The sequence below is a fragment of the Hemitrygon akajei genome, chromosome 6 (genome assembly GCF_048418815.1).
Source record: "Hemitrygon akajei chromosome 6, sHemAka1.3, whole genome shotgun sequence".
In the NCBI taxonomy this organism is placed as follows: domain Eukaryota; kingdom Metazoa; phylum Chordata; class Chondrichthyes; order Myliobatiformes; family Dasyatidae; genus Hemitrygon; species Hemitrygon akajei.
In genome coordinates, this window is record NC_133129.1 from 93175668 (window position 1) to 93197264 (window position 21597).

General features: G+C 44.8%; 1 protein-coding gene across 1 annotated transcript in view; it reads left to right on the forward strand.

The window, feature by feature from the left end:
- Nucleotides 1-21597, forward strand: part of LOC140729282 (polyunsaturated fatty acid 5-lipoxygenase-like) — a 54876-nt gene that overhangs the window by 15912 nt on the left and 17367 nt on the right. The window contains exons 7-11 of the mRNA XM_073048884.1: nt 11369-11512; nt 12621-12824; nt 14665-14751; nt 16961-17130; nt 18627-18748. Of these exons, the coding sequence (XP_072904985.1) occupies nt 11369-11512; nt 12621-12824; nt 14665-14751; nt 16961-17130; nt 18627-18748 (727 nt within the window). The remainder of the gene's footprint in view (nt 1-11368; nt 11513-12620; nt 12825-14664; nt 14752-16960; nt 17131-18626; nt 18749-21597) is intronic.

Sequence of the window (21597 nt, forward strand, 5' to 3'; positions counted from 1 at the left end):
GTCCGCGCAGCATAAACTTCATTCTCCCAGCACCTGCGTGTACGGGAGGTGGGGTTGGTGAGGGGCTGGATCTCCTTTTCCCCTAGACATATACCAGCCTGTTGGGTAAGTGTTACACGTGTGTGTTTCTTTATATTCCTCTCCCATCCCAAAGATGTGCTGGTTTGCAGGTTAATTGGCCAGCTTAGATACAGAGATCCCATTCCCAAGTTCAGACACAGAGTGAAGCTCCCTCTAAGTGAGCCTTAAATTTTCTTCGGCGGTTTAACGGGGGGCACGACTGCGCAAGCGCATGTAAGTCGGACCATGAGGCAGCAAGGGTATTTAAAAGAGAGCAGTTTGACGGAGCGGGCGACGGAGTAGAGGGAGACAGAGTAGGAAGGCTTTGTCAAGCAGAGGCTGAGGACGAGCTTCACTCCAAGTGAGGTAAGGCCGGGTAAGTTCCTTTAAAAGGAGAACGTTTCAAAAGTTGAGGCAACTATTGGGTAGGTCATGTCAGCTGAGATCGGCCCCGTGGTTTGTTCATCCTGCAGCATGTGGGAAATCAGGGATACTTCCAGTGTCCCCGACGACTATGTGTGCAGGAAGTGTGTCCAACTGCAGCTTCTAGCAGACCGCATTGAGCATCTGGAGCTGCGATTGGATTCATACTGGAGCATCCGCGATGCTGAGAAAGTCGTGAATAGCACGTTCAGTGAGTTGGTCACACCGCAGGTAAAGGCTACACAGGCAGAAAGAGAAGGGGTGGCCACTAGACAGTGTAGCAGTAGGCAGGTAGTGCAGGAGTCCCCTGAGGTCATCTCCCTCCTAAACAGATATACTGTTTTGGATGCTGTTGGGGGAGATGTCTCATCAGGGGAAGGCAGCAGCAGTCGAGTTCATGGCACCATGGGTGGCTCTGTGGCACAGGAGGGAAGGAAAAGGAGTGGGAGAACTATAGTGATAGGGGATTTGATTGTAAGGGGAATAGATAGGTGTTTCTGCGGCCGCAAACGAGACTCCAGGATGGTATGTTGCCTCCCTGGTGCAAGGGTCAAGGATGTTTCTGAGCGGCTGCAGGACATTCTGGAGTGGGAGGGTGAACAGCCAGTGGTCGTGGTGCACATAGGTACCAACGATATAGGTAATATGTAGGATGAGGTCCTACAAGGTGAATTTAGGGAGTTAGGAGATAAACTAAAAAGTAGGACCACAAAGGTAATAATCTCTGGATTACTACCAGTGCCACGTGCTAGTCAGCGTAGAAATAGGAGGATATTTCAGATGAATACGTGGCTTAAAAAATGGTGCAAGGGGGAGGGATTCAAATTTCTGGGGCATTGGAACCAGTTCTGGGTTAAACAGGTACAAATAGGACGGTCTGCACCTGGATTGGACTGGAACCAATGTCCTAGGGGGAGCATTTGCTACTGCTGTTCAGGAGGATTTAAACTAATGTGGCAGGTGGATGGGAACAAGTGCAGAGTGACAGAGGAGTGTAAAATGAGGGTAGAAGCAAAAAGTAGTAAGGTGAAAAGTAAAAGTGGCAGGCAGGCAAATCCAGGGCAAAAATCAAAAAGGTCCACTTTTCAACATAATTGTATAAGGGCTAAGAGTGTTGTAAAAACAAGCCTGAAGGCTTTGTGTGTCAATGCGAGGAGCATTCGTAACAAGGTGGATGAATTGAATGTGCAGATAGTTATTAATGAATATGATATAGTTGGGATCACAGAGACATGGCTCCAGGGTGACCAAGGATGAGAGCTCAATATTCAGGAGGGATAGACTGGAAAGAAAAGGAAGTGTGGTAGCGTTGCTGGTTAGAGAGGAGATTAACGCAATAGAAAGGAAGGACATTAACCTGGAGGATGTGGAATCGATACGGGTAGAGCTGCATAACACTAAGGGGCAGAAAACGCTGGTGGGAGTTGTGTACAGGCCACCTAACAGTAGTAGTGAGGTTGGAAATAGCATTAAACAGGAAATTAGAAATGTGTGCAATAAAGGAACAGTAGTTATAATGGGTGACTTCAATCTACATATAGATTGGGTGAACCAAATTGGTAAGGGTGCTGAGGAAGAGGATTTCTTGGAATATATACAGGATGATTTTCTGAATCAACATGTCGAGGAACCAACTAGAGATCAGGCTATTCTAGATTGGGTGTTGAGCAATGAGGAAGGGTTAGTTAGCAATCTTGTCGTGCGAAGCCCCTTGGATAAAAGTGACCATAATATGGTGGAATTCTTCATTAAGATGGAGAGTGACATAGTTAATTCAGAAACAAAGGTTCTGAACTTAAAGAAGGGTAATTTTGAAGGTATGAGATGTGAATTAGCTAAGATAGACTGGCAAATGATACTTAAAGGATTGACGGTGGATATGCAATGGCAAGCATTTAAAGATTGTGTGGATGAACTACAACAAGTGTTCATTCCAGTTTGGCAAAAGAATAAACCAGGGAAGGTAGTGCACCCGTGGCTGACAAGGGAAATTAGGGATAGTATCAATTCCAAGGAAGAAACATACAAATTAGCCAGAAAAAGCAGCACACCTGAGGACTGGGAGAAAGTCAGAGTCCAGCAGAGGAGGACAAAGGGCTTAATTAGGAAAGGGAAAAAAGATTGAGAGAAAGCTGGCAGGGAACATAAAAAATGACTCTAAAAGCTTTTATAGATATGTGAAAAGAAAAAGATTGGTTAAGACAAATGTAGGTCCCTTACAGTCAGAAACAGGTGAATTGATCATGGGGAACAAGGACATGGCAGACCAATTGAATAACTACTTTGGTTCTGTCTTCACTAAGAAGGATATAAATAATCTTCCGGAAATAGTAGGGGACCGAGGGTCTAGTGAGATGGAGGAACTGAGGGAAATACATGTTAGTAGGGAAGTGGTGTTAGCTTAATGTGAAAAAGACTAGGGAGCTGGTGGTGGACCTGAGGAGGGCTAAGGCACTGGTGACCCCTGTTTCCATGTGGACATGGTGGAGGATTACAAATACCTGGGGATACGAATGGACAATAAACTGGACTGGTCAAAGAACACTGAGGCTGTCAACAAGAAGGGTCAGAGCCGTCTCTATTTCCTGAGGAGACTGAGGTCCTTTAACATCTGCCGGACGATGCTGAGGATGTTCTGTGAGGCCGTGGTGGCCAGTGTTATCATGTTTGCTGTTGTGTGCTGGGGCAGCAGGCTGAGGGTAGCAGACACCAACAGAATCAACAAACTCATTCGTAAGGCCAGTGATGTTGTGGGGGTGGAACTGGACTCTCTGACGGTGGTGTCTGAAAAGAGGATGCTGTCCAAGTTGCATGCCATCTTGGACAATGACTCCCATCCACTCCATAATGTACTGGTTAGGCACAGGAGTACATTCAGCCAGAGACTCATTCCACCGAGATGTAACACTGAGCGTCATAGGAAGTCATTCCTACCTGTGGCCATCAAATTTTACAACTCCTCCCTCAGAGTGTCAGACACCCTGAGCCAATAGGCTGGTCCTGGACTTACTTCCACTTGGCATGATTAACTTATTATTTAATTATTTATGGTTTTATATTGCTATATTTCTTCACTATTCTTGGTTGGTGCGGCTGTAATGAAACCCAATTTCCCTCAGGATCAATAAAGTATGTCTGTCTATCTGTCTAAATTGAAGGGATTAAAGGCAGATAAATCCCCAGGGCCAGATGGTCTGCATCCCAGAGCGCATAAGGAAGTAGCCCAAGAAATAGTGGATGCATTAGTGATAATTTTTCAAAACTCCTTATATTCTGGATTAGTTCCCGAGGATTGGAGGGTGGCTAATGTAACCCCACTTTTTAAAAAAGGAGGGAGAGATAAATCGGGGAGTTATAGACAGGTTAGCCTGACATTGGTGGTGGAGAAAATGCTAGAGTGGGTTATCAAAGATGAGATAACAGCACATTTGGAAAGGGGTGAAATCATTGGACAAAGTCAGCATGGATTTGTGAAAGGAAAATCATGTCTGACGAATCTTATAGAATTTTTTGAGGATGTAACTAGTAGAGTGGATAGGGGAGAACCAGTGGATGTGGTATATTTGGATTTTCAAAAGGCTTTTGACAAGGTCCCACACAGGAGATTAGTGTGCAAACTTAAAGCACACAGTATTGGGGGCATGGTATTGATGTGGATAGAGAATTGGTTGGCAAACAGGAAGCAAAGAGTGGGAATAAACAGGACCTTTTCAGAATGGCAGGCGGTGACTAGTGGGGTACCGCAAGGCTCAGTGCTGGGACCTCAGTTGTTTACAATATATATTAATGATTTAGACGAGGGAATTAAATGCAGCATCTCCAAGTTTGCAGATGACACGAAGCTGGGCGGCGGTGTTGGCTGTGAGGAGGATGCAGGGTGAATTGGATAGGTTAGGTGAGTGGGCAAATTCATGGCAGATGCAATTTAATGTGGATAAATGTGAGGTTATCCACTTTGGTTGCAAGAACAGGAAAAGAGATTATTATCTGAATGGTGGCCGATTGGGAAAAGGGGAGGTGCAACGAGACCTGGGTGTCATTGTACACCAGTCATTGAAAGTGGGTATGCAGGTACAGCAGGTGGTGAAAAAGGCAAATGGTATGTTGGCATTCATAGCAAGAGGATTCGAGTACAGGAGCAGGGAGGCTCTACTGAAGTTGTACAAGGCCTTGGTGAGACCACAGCTGGAGTATTGTGTGCAGTTTTGGTCCCATAATCTGAGTAAAGACATTCGTGCCATTGAGGGAGTACAAAGAAGGTTCACCAGATTGATTCCTGGGATGGCAGGACTTTCATATGAAGAACGACTGGATCGACTAGGCTTATACTCACTGGAATTTAGAAGATTGAGGGGGGATCTTATTGAAACGTATAAAATTCTAAAGGGATTGGACAGGCTAGATTCTGATGCTGGGGGAGTCCAGAATGAGGGGTCACAGTTTAAGGATAAAGGGGAAGTCTTTTAGGACTGAGGTGAGGAAAAACTTCTTCACACAGAGAGTGGTGAATCTGTGGAATTCTCTGCCACAGGAAACAGTTGAGCCCAGTTCATTGGCTATATTTAAGAGGGAGTTAGATATGGCCCTTGTGGCTAAAGGGATCAGGGGGTATGGAGAGAAAGCAGGTACAGGGTTCTGAGTTGGATGATCAGCCATGATCATACTGAATGGCGGTGCAGGCTCAGGGCCGAATGGCCTACTCCTGCACCTATTTTCTATGTTTCTACACCGTCCCATCACACACTCCCAGGGTCAGACACAGAGTAAAACTCCCTCTACACTGACCCATCACACACTCCCGGGGTCAGACACAGAGTGAAGCTCCCTCTACACTGTCCCATCACACACTCCCAGGGTCAGACACAGAGTAAAACTCCCTCTACACTGACCCATCACACACTCCCAGGGTCAGACACAGAGTGAAGCTCTCTCTACACTGTCCCATCACACACTCCCAGGGTCAGACACAGAGTGAAGCTCCCTCTACACTGTCCCATCACACACTCCCAGGGTCAGACACAGAGTGAAGCTCTCTCTACACTGTCCCATCACACACTCCCAGGGTCAGACACAGAGTGAAGCTCCCTCTACACTGTCCCATCACACACTCCCAGGGTCAGACACAGAGTGAAGCTCCCTCTGCACTGTCCCATCACACACTCCCAGGGTCAGACACAGAGTGAAGCTCCCTCTGCACTGTCCCATCACACACTCCCAGGGTCAGACACAGAGTGAAGCTCCCTCTGCACCGTCCCATCACACACTCCCAGGGTCATACACAGAGTGAAGCTCCCTCTGCACCGTCCCATCACACACTCCCAGGGTCAGACACAGAGTGAAGCTCCCTCTGCACCGTCCCATCACACACTCCCAGGGTCAGACACAGAGTGAAGCTCCCTCTGCACCGTCCCATCACACACTCCCAGGGTCAGACACAGAGTGAAGCTCCCTCTACACCGTCCCATCACACACTCCCAGGGTCAGACACAGAGTGAAGCTCTCTCTACACCGTCCCATCACACACTCCCAGGGTCAGACACAGAGTGAAGCTCCCTCTACACCGTCCCATCACACACTCCCAGGGTCAGACACAGAGTGAAGCTCCCTCTACACCATCCCATCACACACTCCCAGGGTCAGACACAGAGTGAAGCTCCCTCTACACCGTCTCATCACACACTCCCAGGGTCAGACACAGAGTGAAGCTCCCTCTACACCGTCCCATCACACACTCCCAGGGTCAGACACAGAGTAAAACTCCCTCTACACCGTCCCATCACACACTCCCAGGGTCAGACACAGAGTGAAGCTCCCTCTGCACCGTCCCATCACACACTCCCAGGGTCAGACACAGAGTGAAGCTCCCTGTACACCGTCCCATCACACACTCCCAGGGTCAGACACAGAGTAAAACTCCCTCTACACTGACCCATCACACATTTCCTGGGCAGTGGCTGTTGTGACAATCCTTCCCTTGTACCTCAGGGCCCTGGGTAGAGAGCACTGCAGAGAGTCATGACCTGCATACACTTTTAATTCTGCACACTGATTTCCCAGCTGTGTGTCTCAACTATAGGCTGAAAGAGACCTTGTACCAAAGAAAGCTAATCTGATCCAACCTACTAACCTGTATATGTCTAGAATTTGGGAGGGTACTGGAATTCACACGCAGTGTTGGGGAGAATGCATAAACTCCTTTCAGACAGCAATGGAATTGAACCTGTTCGCTGGCACTGTGATAGTGTTACACCATTGTGCTGCCCGACAAAAACCTTTTTAATGCAAAGTGAGAGGTTGACCATAAGGCCATTCAGCCCATCGAGTCTGCTCCACCATTCAATCATGGGCTGATCCAATTCTTCCAGTCATCCCCTCTCCCCTGCCTTCACCCCATACCCTTCGATGCCCTGGCTAATCAAGAACCTGTCTACCTTTACCTTAAATGCACCCAATGACTTGGCCTCCACAGCCGCTCGTGGCAACAAATTCCACAGATTTACCACCCTTTGACTAAAGTAATTTCTCTGCATCTCAATTCTAAATAGACATCCTACAATCCTGAAGTCATGCCCTCTTATCCTAGACTCCCTTACCATGGGGAATATCTAATCTGTTCAGATCCTTTAACATTTGGAATGGTTCTGAGATCCCCCCTCATTCTCCTGAACTCCAGGGAATACAGCCCAAGAGCTGCCAGACGTTCCTCATACGGTAGCCCTCTCATTTCTGGAATCATTCTCATAATTTTTTTCTGAACTCTCTCCAAAGTCAGTATATGCTTTCTAAAATAAGGAGCCCAAAACTGCACACAATACTCCCAAGTGTGGTCTCATAGGTGCCTTATAGGGTCTCAACATCACATCCCTTATTGACGCAAGCAAAAAGACAGAAAAATAATTCAACATAGATTCATAGAAAAGTACAGCACAGATACAAGTCCTTCAGCCCATCTAGTCCATGCCAAACTGTGTAAACTACCTACTCAGCTACTGCCATGGACCTGCACCATGACCATAGCTCTCCATACTTCTCCATGCATGTACCAATCCAAACTTACCTTAAAGTCCTAACCTATTCAATCTTTCCTTGTAACTCAGGTCCTCCAGACCTGGCAACATAGAAGAGATGCTCAAGGCTAACTTTGAGGGGATGCGACAAGATTTAGAAGGAGTGGATTGGAACAATTTGTTTTATGAGAAAGATATAATAAAGAAATGGAGGTCATTTAAAGGCAAAATTTTGAGGGTACAGAATCTTTATGTTCCTGTTAGGTTGAAAGGAAAGGTTAAAAGTTTGAGACAGCCAGGGTTTTCAAGGGATATTGGAAACTTGGTTTGGAAAAAGAGAAAGATCTACAATAAATATAAACAGCATGGAGTAAATGAGGTGCTCAAGGAATATAAAGAATGTAAAAAGAATCTTAAGAAAGAAATTAGAAAAGCTAAAAGAAGATATGAGGTTGCTTTGGCAAGTAAGGTGAAAATAAATCCAAAGGGTTTCTACAGTTATATTAATAGCAAAAGGATAGTGAGGGATAAAATTGGTCCCTTAGAGAATCAGAGTGGACAACTATGTGTGGAGCCAAAAGAAATGGGGGAGATTTTGAACAATTTCTTTTCTTCGGTATTCATGAAGGAGAAGGATATTGAATTGTGTAAGGTAAGGGAAACAAGTAGGGTAGTTATGGAAACTATGATGATTAAAGAAGAGGAAGTACTGGCACTTTTAAAGAATATAAAAGTAGATAAATCTCCGGGTCCTGACAGGATATTTCCTAAGACCTTGAGGGAAGTTGGTGTAGAAATAGCAGGGGCTCTGACAGAAATATTTCAATTGTCATTAGAAATGGGGATGGTGCCGGAGGATTGGCATATTGCTCATGTAGTTCCATTGTTTAAAAAGGGTTCTAAGAGTAAACTTAGCAATTATCGCCTGTAAGTTTGACATCAGTGGTGGGTAAATTAATGGAAGGTATTCTTAGAGATGGTATATATAATTATCTGGATAGACAGGGTCTGATTAGGAACAGTCAACCTGGATTTGTGCGTGGAAAGTCATGTTTGACAAATCTTATTGAATTTTTTGACGAGGTTACGAGGAAAGTTGACGAGGGTAAAGCAGTGGATGTTGTCTATATGGACTTGAGTAAGGCCTTTGACAAGGTTCCACACGGAAGGTTAGTTAGGAAGGTTCAATCGTTAGGTATTAATATTGAAGTAGTAAAATGGATTCAACAGTGGCTGGATGGGAGATGCCAGAGAGTAGTGGTGGATAACTGTTTGTCAGGTTGGAGTCCAGTGACTAGTGGTGTGCCTCAGGGATCTGTACTGGGTCCAATGTCGTTTGTCATGTATATTAATGATCTGTATGATGGGGTGGTAAATTGGATTTGTAAGTATGCAGATGATACTAAGATAGGTGGCGTTGTGGATAATGAAGTAGGTTTTCAAAGTTTGCGGAGAGATTTAGGCCAGTTAGAAGAGTGGGCTGAAAGATGGCAGATGGACTTTAATGCTGATAAGTGTGAGGTGCTACATTTTGGTAGGAATGCATACATGGTAAATGGTAGGGTATTGAAGAATGCAGTAGAACAGAGTAATCTAGGAATAATGGTGCATAGTTCCCTGAAGGTGGAATCTCATGTGGATAGGGTGGTGAAGAAAGCTTTTGGTATGTTGGCCTTTATAAATCAGAGCATTGAGTATTGGAGTTGGGATGTAATGTTAAAATTGTACAAGGCATTGGTGAGGCCAAATTTGGAGTATCGTGTACAGTTCTGGTCACCGAATTATAGGAAAGATGTCAACAAAATAGAGAGAGTACAGATAAGATTTACTAGAATGTTACCTGGGTTTGAGCACCTAAGTTACAGAGAAAGGTTGAACAGGTTAGGTCTTTATTCTTTGGAGCATAGAAGGTTGAGGGGGAACTTGATAGAGGTATTTAAAATTATGCAGGGGATAGATTAAGTTGACATGGATAGGCTTTTTCCATTGAGAGCAGGGAAGATTCAAACAAGAGGACATGAGTTGAGTGTTAAGGGGCAAAAGTTTAGGGGTAACACGAGGGGGAACTTCTTTACTCAGAGAGTGGTAGCTGTGTGGAACAAGCTTCCAGTTGAAGTGGTAGAGGCAGGTTTGATATTGTCATTTAAAAAAAAATTGGATAGGTATATGGACAGGAAAGGAATGGAGGGTTATGGGCTGAATGCAGGTAGATGGGACTAGGTGAGAGTAAGCATTCAGCACTGACTAGAAGGGCCGAGATGGCCTGTTTCCGTGCTGTAATTGTTATATGGTTATATAGTAGACAAAACTGCTGAGCATACTATGACAGCCACTTCCATTCAAGCTTACATTAATTACAACTCTGCATTTCAAATGTCAATGCACAATTTCCAGAATAATAAGACCTTATGCATTTCTGTGACTTCAGTTCAGATGAATGATGGGTATCTGTGGTCTCTCAAGGACTTCCAAGTTTTGCATAACTGATAGACACAGATATTCTGCAGATGCTGGATATACAGAGTAACACACAAAATGCTGGAGGAACTCAGCAGGTCAGGCAACATCTATTGAGGGGTATAAGCATTCAGGTCAAGACCCTTCATCAGGCCTGAATGGAGGGGTAAGAGGGGAAGGTGTTCAAAATTTCAAAGTAAATTCATGATCAAATTACATAAACGTCACCATATACTACCCCAAGATCATTTTCCTGTGGGCATACACAGTAGGTACAAAAAACACAATAGAATCAATGAAAAACTAAGTACAAAGATGGACAAACACCTAATGTGAAAAGAAGACAAAGTGCACAATCAAACTAATTAATTAATAGATAAATAAAATTGAGAACATAAGTTGTAGTGTCCTTGAAAGTGAGTCCATAGGTTGTGAAATCAGTTTAGTGTTGAGGTGAGTAAAGTTATCCACGCTGGTCCAGAAACCTGATGGTGCAGGGGTAATAACTGTTCCTGAACCTTGTGGTGTGGTGCTTGGTGAGGAGCACAATGAGCTCCTGTACTTCCTTCCTGATGGTGGCAGCAAGAAGAGAGCATGTCTTTTTGGTGTTGGCCTTTGCTGATGGATGCTGCTTTCTTGTGGTTGACCCTGTGGTGAGGAAGGCAAATGCAACGTTAACATTCATTTCAAGAGGACTAGAATATAAAAGCGAGGTTGTAAGTTTGAGGCTTTATAGAGCACTGGTGAGGCCTCACTTGGAGTTTTGTGTGCAGTTTTGCATCCCTTATCTTAGAAAAGATATGCTGAAACTGAAGAGGGTTCAAAGGAGGTTCATGAAACGATTCTGGGATGGAATAGCTTGTCATATGAAGAACGTTTGATGGCCCTAGCCTAAAGGCTAGGATACTCTCCACTCTGCATCTAGAGGTTTGTCAACATTTTAGATGACATGTCAAATCTACGCAAGGTTCTAAGAAAGTAAACATAAAAGGCACTTATATGCAAATTCCAGGATAGATCCTCTGAAATGATAATGCCAAGGAATTTAAAGTTATTGACAACCTCTGATCCCCTGATAATAATGGCATATGGATCTCCAGTTTTCTTCTGCGCAAGCTGACAGGTGATCGGTGAAGCCAGGCGAGAGGAGAGGTGGGTGGGTAGGGAGTGGGAAATGAAGTGAGAGCTGTGAAGTGGCCTGACCTCCTGAGTTCCTCCAGCATTTTAGAATTGTGCTGTCCATTGACATAATTAGATTTTCCAGAGAAATTGCACAAAAATCTTAATAGCGGGTAACCAAAGCATTAAAAGTGTTATGCTGTCGCCCCACATTGGGAGTCAATTGCTTTTTGTTTTGTTTGTAGTGAGGATGTTTCTCTCTCTTGTCTATGACTGTGTGTGTTTCCTGTGTCTGTTCACAGAAAGGGAACATTTACATCGTGGACTACAAGATCTTGGATGGAACTATTGGAAATGTGATTCAGGGGAAACAGCAATACGTGGCAGCCCCCCTCTGCCTGTTGTTCCAGGACCCCCAGAACAGGCTGATGCCTCTAGCCATCCAGGTAGCTGGGGGAGTGGGCATGTGGGATCTGGGAATGATGGAAGGACCATTACTGCCGCCCAATAATGGTCTGAAGATAGAGAGGAACAGAGAGGATGAAGGAGGGAGGAAGTTTGAGGCTGGAAAGGAATGGAGAGGGAGAACAAGACATAGAGAGACAGAGGGGAGATGGAGATGAGAGGGGGTGGCAGAGTGTGGTGGAGAAAGAAAGGGAGAGAGGAAACAGCAGGAAGGAGGGAAAGAAAGAGGGGAAAAGGGGGGGAGATGGGAGAGAAATGAGGAAGAAAGACCGATGGAAAGGGGAGGAATCAAGGGAGTGAGGGAAGAGAAGGAGGAAAATAGGAGAGAGAAGAAAAGAAAGATTAAGAGAAGATGGGAGAGTAGATAGAGAGATGTGGAGGCAGAGAGCAATGGCACCATTCTAGCTGATTGAATCACGATCTGGTGTGGAAGGGTCACTTCACATGATTGCAAAAAAGCTGTAGAAAGTTGCAAACTCAACCATTTCCATCATGGGCACCAGCCTCCCCAGCTTTGAGGACATCATCAAAAGATGATATGGCATCCATTATTAAGATTTGCCATCACACAGGATATGTCCTCTTCTCATTGCTACCCTCAAGGACAAGGTACAGGAGCCTGAAGACACATACTCAAATGTTTCAGGAACAGCTTCCCCTCCACCGTTAGATTTCTGAATGGACAATGAAGTCATGAACTCTACCTCCACTGTTGTTTTTACTCCCCTTTGCACTACTTTGTGGGAGTGAACTGAAGGATCCATAGAAAACCCCCACATTCTGAAATTGAACTGTATGGCTGCCAGAAAGCAACAACATTTCACAAACTGTGCTGGTGACATTAAACCTAATTCTGATTCAGGGAGAGGGGAAAGGAAAGAATGAGATTGAAGCTGAGGGAGAGGGAAGATGACAGGGAGTTAGCATGGAATCAGTCGGCTGAATGGCCTTCTTTGTTCTCTGGGAATGTACAGCAACCAGAAAGAGTGAGTGAATAGTGTTGAGTGCTTTTGGAAGCTCAAGGTCGGGGCTCCTATTCCAGACCAACGTTCCACACTGTTTCAAATCTTCACCTTCCCTCCCCTGCAGCTTGGCCAGCACCCTGGGCCCAACAATCCCATCTTCCTGCCCTCGGATCCGGAGAACCTCTGGCTGCTGGCCAAGATCTGGATGCGGAGCTCTGATTTCCAGATGCATCAGATCGGCTTCCACCTGTGTGGGACTCACCTCCTGGGAGAAGTGTTCTGCATCGCCACATTGAGGCAGCTTCCTGCCGTGCACCCTGCCTTCAAGGTGAGTGTCCCTCACTCTTCTTCTATTCCTCTATATCTCTCCTTCCCTCTGTCCTCTCTCCCTTCCACTTACCTCCTCCTCTATTATTCCAGCTCCATCTGCTTCTCTTTGCCTCCATGTCCTCCCCTTGTCTCATTGCCTTTCTGTCTCTGTGTGTCTTTTTCTTCCCGTTCTTCTCTCTGTCTCCCTTTCTCTCTTTATCCATTGTTTCTCTTTCTCTCTCTCTCATCTCTATGTATCAGGTCGAGCTGTGGAGAGCTTTTTGCAGCTCTCCCATCCATATTGTGAAATTCCCCAGAAATATCAATCTTGTTCATTGGGCTCCCTGCCCATCGGCTGCTACTGCCGATATCCCACTGTGCTTATCCTCTGTCTCTCCCCTACTGTTCCTCCCTTCTTTGTCCCTCTCTTACCCTTCCCCTCCCTATTCCTATTCTTCCTTTCCTGTATCACCCCATCTTCACTGCACCCTATTGAGAGTAGTTGCTTCCCTTGGAACAATAGTAGGAGGAGCTTCACTGCAGACTAGGGTGGTCAGAGTTTCACTGAAGCTTTGGTAGACATGGTTTCACTGGGGATCACCATGAACGGGGCTTCACTGTAGAAAATAGCAAATGGTCATTGATTGGGGACAATGGTGGGAGGTGCTTTACTGGGGACAGTCATGGGTGGAGCTTCACTTGGGAGAAGGATGGGTAGACCTTGACTGAGGACTAGTGGGAGCACCATCACTGGGGGCTAGGGTTCACAGGCCTCAATTGGGGTCTGTGGTGGGAGGGGTTTGACAGGGAACAATCATGGGAGGAGCTTCACTGGGGTCAATGGTTAGTAAACCTTGGTTAGGAATTCTCAGGACAGAGACTCCACTGGGGCTATGGTAGGCAGTGCTTCACTGGGGACAATGGAGAGTAGAGCTTGACTGGAGACCATTATGAGTGGAGCTTCATTGGGGACTATGGTGGGTAGACCTTGATGAGTCTGCAGAAGGAGCTTCACTGGAGACTATTGTGTGTGGGATTACTGTGGACTATGGGGGTTGTGCTTGATTGAGGACAATTATAGGCTGAGCTTCATTGGGTTCTCGTGGGCAGAGCTTCATTAATGACAATGGAGGGTGAAGCCTCATTGGGACTATAGTGGAACGAGCTTCACTAGGGACTAGTGCGTGGAGTTTCATTGAGACCTAAGTTTAATGAAGCTTTACTGGATCAAGGCCATTTCCATAGATGCTGCCTGGCCTGATGAGCTCTTCCAGCATTTTGTGTGTGTTCCTGATTCTAGTCCAAGTTTCCTCGATCGTCCATGAAAAGGACAGATCAAAGGGATTATTTGTAAAAGTGGCTAAAACCATGGCCACACATTCTCCCTGCCCCTTACTGGTGAGATAATGGAAGGAGAGGGAAGTTCACCAACAATAAGCCTCACTTTCCACTCTCTTTTCCAGCAGTTCTGTGTGGAGTCTCCTTTGTCAGACAAAGGTCTGAGTTGGGGTGGAACAGTAGCACAGTGATTAGCACAATGCTTTACAGTACCAGCAACCCAGGGCAAAATTCCTGCCACTGTTTGTAAGGAGTTTGTACGTTCTCTATGTGACTGCGTGGGTTTCCTCTAGGTGCTCTCGTTTCCTCTCACGTTCCAAAAATATACTGGTTGATAGGTTAATTGATCATTGTAAATTGTCCTGTAGCTAGTATAGGGTTAAATCAGGGGATTGCTGGGTGGCACAGCTCAGAACCAGAAGGGCCTATTCAGTGCTGCACTTCAACAAAATAAATTATGAAGTTGATTGCCATCCCAGGCTGCTCTGCTTAATCTGGTGACCTATCATTTCTTTCCTCAGCTTCTGATTCCGCATACGAGATACACACTGGAGATAAACACGCGGAGCAGAACTGGGCTCATGGGCAAGGATGGTATCATTGCCAGAGTAAGTCACCCCATTGTGGCTTGGATCACAAACTGCTGAAATTTCATTCTTCAAAGGCTGTACAGTAATGTAGCAGTTAGTGTGACTCTATTACAATGCCAGCTGTAAAACTGGAGTTCGATTTCCTCTGCTGTCTGTAAAGAGTTTGTACCTGCTCCCTGCGACCACATGGATTTCTTCCGGGTGCTCGAGTTCCTTTCCACATTCCAAGGACACTGGGTTAGGTTTAGTGAGTTGTTTGGCACCAGATGCATGGTGACACTTGCAGGCTGCCCAGAACAATCTCACTGATTTAATTTGATGTAAACAGTGCATAGCACTGTATGTTTCGATATGCATGTGATAAATAAAGCTGATCCATAATCTTTAATCAAGGCCATTCAAATTCATTACTGCAAGGTTTCACAATCTGTTTGACCAACACTCAATACATCAGAATCTTTTAGCAGTCTTCCACAATCTTCTACACTCACACCACCCCCCCCCACCCCCTCCCCGGCCAACCTACTGGAAAGATGGGGTCCTTTAATGTCTTATCTTGAATTCAGCACCTTGGATAGCTCCAGAGGAGCCAGGGAAGATGTGAAGATTATGTTTCTTTGTGTGGGTGTTCTCAAACACAGAACATTACAGCACAAGAAAAGGCACTTTGGCCATGATGTCAGTGCTAACCATGACACCAATTTAAAATTAACATTAACCAGTGCATAATTGATGTGTTTATGTGTGCTTGCCTAATGCCTCTTAAACTTCCTACTTTCTCTACCTCCTCAGGCAATGCTTTCCAAGCACCCTGTGTAACGAAAAAACTCTCTCACCTTAAAATTATGCCTCTAGTATTTGACATATTCACCCTTGGTAATTGATCAGCTAAGCCACTTAGCTTGATTGCATAGTATACAGTACTATGGAAAAGTCTAAGGCAACCTAGCTCTATGTAACTCTCACTTCAGCTCACAGCTTAATATAGGAGATGATAGCCCCCGGCCCAGCCAAACTTAAGAAATCTTGTTTGTGTGGATGCTGTGCAATGTGTCCTGTTACAAATCAGTACCATGAAATAACGAACAGTACACAATATGCAATTAAACAATTGAGCTTTATAATTCTTAATTTGACTATATGGTTAGTCAAAAATGGCTTTAATGTAATTCACAAATGCTGGGCAAACTCAGCAGGTCAAGCGGCACCTATAGAGGAGGATACTTGACATTTTGGGCTAAAAGCCTTCATTCAGGACTGGCAAGGAACAAGAAGCCAGAATAAGGAATGAGGGGAGGGAAAGGAGTACAAGGTAGCAGCTGATGGGTGGAAATGTTAGAACAGAAGAATAAGGAATCTGATAGAAGAGAAGAGTAGACCATTTGGAAGAATGGGAGGAAAGAAGGTCAAAGAATTATGAATAGAAAGATGGAAGGAATGCAAAAGAGATAGTAAGGGAGGATGAAGGAAAGATACAGAGAAAGAAAGTAAAGCAAATTTTAGAGAAAAATTAAATCAGAAAGGATGAAATGATGTAAGAAGAGGAGAAAGAAAATTTCTGACAGAGGAATGGAGAGATAGGAGTAGAGAAGTGATTGAAGAAGGCTAGATGGAAGAGGGGTAGACTGAAAAGGAACCTGAGAGAGGAGAATAGACCATCGGAGAAAGTGAAGAAAGAGGGGCACTTAGAGGAAGGTGATGGGCAGATGAAGAGATGTTTTAATGTAGGATTCGTGCAAATGGGTCAGCACAGACTCAGTTGTCTAACAGGCCAATTTCCATTTTCTAAGCAGAGTAAATGCAATTATTTCTTTATTTAATTAGCACAGTAACAGGTCCTTCCAGACCAATGAGCTGGCCCCGTCCAATTACACTCCTGTGACCAATTAATCCACTAACCAGTACATCTTTGGAATGTGGGAGGACACTGGAACACCCACAGTAAACCCACAGGGAGAACATACAAACTCCGTACAGACTGCAATGGGAATTGGACCCATGTTGCTCGCTACACTACGGTTCTTGTTAAGTAAGGGGTGAAAATTATCCAGGGTTGGGGGAGGGGTGGAGGTGGGCATAAATGGATATAGAGAATTGAAGTAGTGATGAAATCTTCCTTGATCTTAATGCATTGGATGAGGTTTGAGAGGCACTTCATTCATCTATAGCTCCCACAAATAATTCAATTCTAAATGGAGAAATCTACTTTGATATTTTCTCCCCCCAGCTAGCAGCCTCAGGTGGCCCTGGCCTGGATGCGGTTGTCCAGAAGATATTTAAGTCGTTCACCTACAGGTCCATATGTCTCCCCGACAACTTGCAGGACCGTGGAGTCCAAGGACTGAAGGAATACTTCTATCGGGATGATGGACTCCAAATCTGGGGTGCAATCAACAAGTAAGTTCCTTTGGAAGTCAGGGACAACTGGATTACATGTTGTTTGTCAGTCTTTGTGTATAGAGTTTCATTTTGATTTTGGACTGCATTATATTGTATTTAGTTGTTCGACTGTGAATCCCCTCAAGAAAATGAATATCAGGGTAGAATATAGTGACGTATATGTACTTTGATTAAACAATTTACTTTCAACATTAAACTTTGAACAAGAGACAACAGATGCTTGGAGCTAGAGTCATGGACAAAGCACTGGGGAAACTCAACGGATCATGCAGCATCTGTAAAGGGAATTGGACAGTCAATGTTTCAGGAATCAGGTGCAGAGGGTTTCCATGTTGGGAAGAAGCCAACACACTGGCAGCCACTCTAAATAAGAGGGAGCAGGATCTCTTCTTCAGAGGAGGGTCTAAAACATCGCACCGTTGATTTCCCTCCAGAGATGCTGCTGGCCTGCTGAATTCCTTCAGCAGCTCATTACTGGCCCCTAGTTACTAAAGTTTGGCATAAGGAGATGAGAAAACTTGTCACAGCAGGAAAAGTGGCCATTATGCCCATCAATTCTCTGCTGGTACAACAAATCCATCACACCCACATGCCTGTTCTTTCACAACAGTGTGGCAAATTATTCCTTATCAAGTGCCTCTTTAATTCCTCCTTAGAAAATGTCAACTGCCTCTTGTTTCTACTACCTGGGTCATTGTCCACTCTCTGCAGCTTTTCTACATATTTCCTCACAAGCCTTTTGTTCCCTTCCACCCAGAATTCTATACTCCATGAAAAAACTGTGGACTTGTGGACACAGCTCGATTCGTGTGAGAGAAAAAAAAATCTCTCTTCTACACTTGTAGCTGTTTTGGTAAATCAGCCAGCATAATCAAAGACTCCACCCACCATGAACATTCTCTCTTCCAACTTCCACCACACCCCCCCCCCCCCCCCCCATTGGGTAGAAGGTACAAAAGCCTGAAAGCACGCACCACATGATTCAACAACAGCTTCTGTCCTGATGTTATAAGATTACTGAACATATCCCAGTACAATAAGATAGACCCTTGCCTTCACAATCTACCTCGTTATGACCCTTGCACCATGTTGTCTGTCTGCACTGCACTTCCTCTGCAAGTGTAACACTCTATTCTGCATCCTGTTATTGCTTTTCCCTTGCACTACCTCAATGCACTGATGAGATGAAATTAGATTGCATACAAAGCATAAGTTTTTCACTGCTCTCGGTATGAACCTAATTATCAATTCACAAATTTACCAGTTATCTCTGCTCCCCTGCACATATCTGGCTTAAATGTCACTCCTCTGGTGAACAGTAATGTTGGAAAGAGAGTCACAGGGTTTGGACCCATGGACGATGGAGGAACAGCAACGTATTTCCAGGTTGAGACCGAGACTAGAGGAGGGCTTAGACAGAAGGGTTTCTCAGAGAAGGGTCTTGCAGACAGACAAGATGGAGGGGGCTGCTTAATCATGTTTCTGTTCCACAGGTATGTGAAAAACATCATGGGGCTGTACTATAAGAGTGACTGTGACGTACTTGAAGATGTGGAGTTGCAGGCTTGGCTGAAAGATGTGGTCCAAGAGGGATTTGCAGAGCTTCCTGAAATTGGTGAGTGGAAGTTCTAGTTTTGAGGTATAGTTGGGGGGGACAGCAATCAGGTGAGAAAAGAGCAGCTCCAGGTGTTGCCCCATTGTCAACCTCTCCAAAAAATGGATCTTGTCCTGAACCACTATAACCTCCTGTTTGGAACCTGGATCCAAGAGATGAAGTGACCACTAGGGTTTTACCACTCTTGAGATAAGGACGCTGTCAGCAATGCCCATTGTTCACTGCCCTCTGAGCGCGGGGGGGTGGGGAGGGTGGGGAGGTTAGGACTCAGCCGTTGTACTGGGTCTGGAGTCATGTAGAAGGTAGAGGAGGATGAGTGGCAGGTCTCTGTTCCTGGGGTTTTCATTGTAACTTCAGGGTCAGCGTGTTAAAGTAGGTTTATTTAAGGCCATAAATTTTCCAGCTACCGGACTGTGGGACACATTCCAGCTACTCAGACACTTGGCTCATGACTTTTCTCTTCTTTCTACCTAATGCCTGCTTGATGATCCAAATGTAGCCACAATACTGAGAGCAGCTCCATGGTGCAGGTGATAAAGTTACTGCCTCCCTGTCTCAGCAACCCTGGGTTCAGTCCTGACCTTGGGTAATGACAATGTGTAGAGTTTTCCTGTTTTGTGACCAAGTGGATTTCCCTTGGGTGTCTATGCGTCATGGAGCATTGAAACAGGCCTTTTGACCCATTGAGTCCATGCTAACCAACATGAACCCTTTGGAAGGATTCAAAGATTCAAAGTACATTTGTTGTCAATGTATGTATGCAGTATAAAACCTTGAGATTCATCTTCCCACAGGCAGCCACAACAAAGAAACACCATGGAACCCGTTCAAAAATAAAACATCAAACACCCAATATGAATAACAAAAAAAAACAAATTATGCAAATAGCAAAAAGTGAGGGAATAGCGGACAGAATATTAAGCATCAAATCGCAGAATCCTTGAAACAGTCTAGGAATGTTCAGTTCAGTTTAGCATTGTGCCATTCATTGACTCCGATCGCAGAGTCAGTCCATCCCAGTCAAAATCACGCAGAATAGGAATGAAAAGGAGTAACCAGAAACCCATATAACATGAACTGCAGAGTCCTCTAAAAACAAGTATAATTCACAAATCGCAAAGATCGAACTTGCCCAAGACCCAAGACTTCGTCCCACAATTTCTGCTGACAGTCAAGCACACTTTTACACTTATCTCAATTTATTTTCCCCAGATTCCACCCTTCACCCACATACTAGTTTAGAAACTTAACCTACTGACCTGCAAGTTGTTGGGATGTGGGAGGAAACAGGAACATGTCGGGGGAAGTCCACATGGCTACAGAGAGAGCTCCACATACAGTCAGAAGCAGAGGGTGGGATCAAACCTGCTTCCCTGGAGCTGGAAGGTAACAGCTTTACTAGCTGCAGCCCTGAAGGTGTCCTGTTTTCAGCCCATGTCCCAAGCATTAGAGGGCTGGTAGACCAATTGGCCACTGAAAATTACTGTGCTGGGTCTGGAGTCATATGCAAGTGCTTTGATGAGGGGTAGAATCTGCAGGAAGCTGATGGGAAAATGAGAAGATTAAAATGGAAATCACAAAGGATTGTCAGTATTGGTAAACACACGAGATGTTGAAAATCCGAGTAATAGACACACAAGGCTGGAGGAACTCAGCAGGTCAAGCAGCATCTATACAGAGGAATAAACAGACGAAGTTTAGGGTCGTGGATGGTTTCAACCTGAAATGTCGACTGTTAATTCCTTTGCATAGACACTGCCTGACCTGCTGAGTTCCTCCAGCATTTTGTGTGTGTTGTTAGTATTGATGTTGGTTTACCATTGTCACATGTACCAAATTAGAGTGAAAATTTGTCTTGTATAATGTTCATTCAGATCAAAGAAATACACAGTGCATTGAAATAGAACAATGCACCTCCAAGAGGACCTCAACTTTTTCATGGTTTGGAAGCTTGAGTGCCTCAATGACCCAGAGAGCTATGTTGACTGGAGTCAGGGCTTTATGCTTTGGCTCTTGGTAGGGTCACCCATGCCAAACAGGTCAAAGAGTAGAAGAAAGATGAAGAGTGGTCCACCAGTCCTCCAGGTTCAGGGGTTCGGCTCAGGGCTAACAACCCTGACAGGTAAAACAAAATAGTTACAGAAACAGCAATGAAGATTCCTTCTACATCTGTGCATGATGTCTGAGTCTCCACCTGGGATTTGCATGATTGACTATAGTGAAAACCAAGTGACTGATATGATGAAGGAAGCCCTGAACACCACCTGAGATGGAGGACCTTCATTGCTGCCCAAAACAGCACTGGTGTAATGGGTAGTATTATGTGTAATAACAATGCAGAATAAAGTGTAAAGGGTACAGAGAGTGCACTGCAGTTAAGCAGTAAAGTGCAGGATGAAAACTATAAGACCATAAAATATTGGACCAGATTTAGGAAATTCTGCCCATCAAGTCTGCTCCCCCATTTCATCATGGCTGATCCATTTCCCTCTGAATCCCATTTTTATGCCTTCTCCCTGTAACCGTTCACACCCTGACTTATCAAGAATCTATCAACTTCCACTTTAAATACACTCAATGACCAGATCTCCACAGCCAGCTGTGGCAATAAATTCCACAGATTCACCACCCTCTGGGTAAAGAAATTCCTTCTAATCTCCATTCTAAATGGACATCCCTCTATTCTGAAGTTGTACCCTCTGGTCCAAGACTCCCCCACTATAAACTTTCTCTCCACATCCACTCTAGGCCTTTCAACAGTCGATTGTTTTCAATGAGACCCCCCCCCCAGTGTTCTAAATTCCAAGCAGACACCCAAATCCAACCAACACTTCATATATGATGAGCAT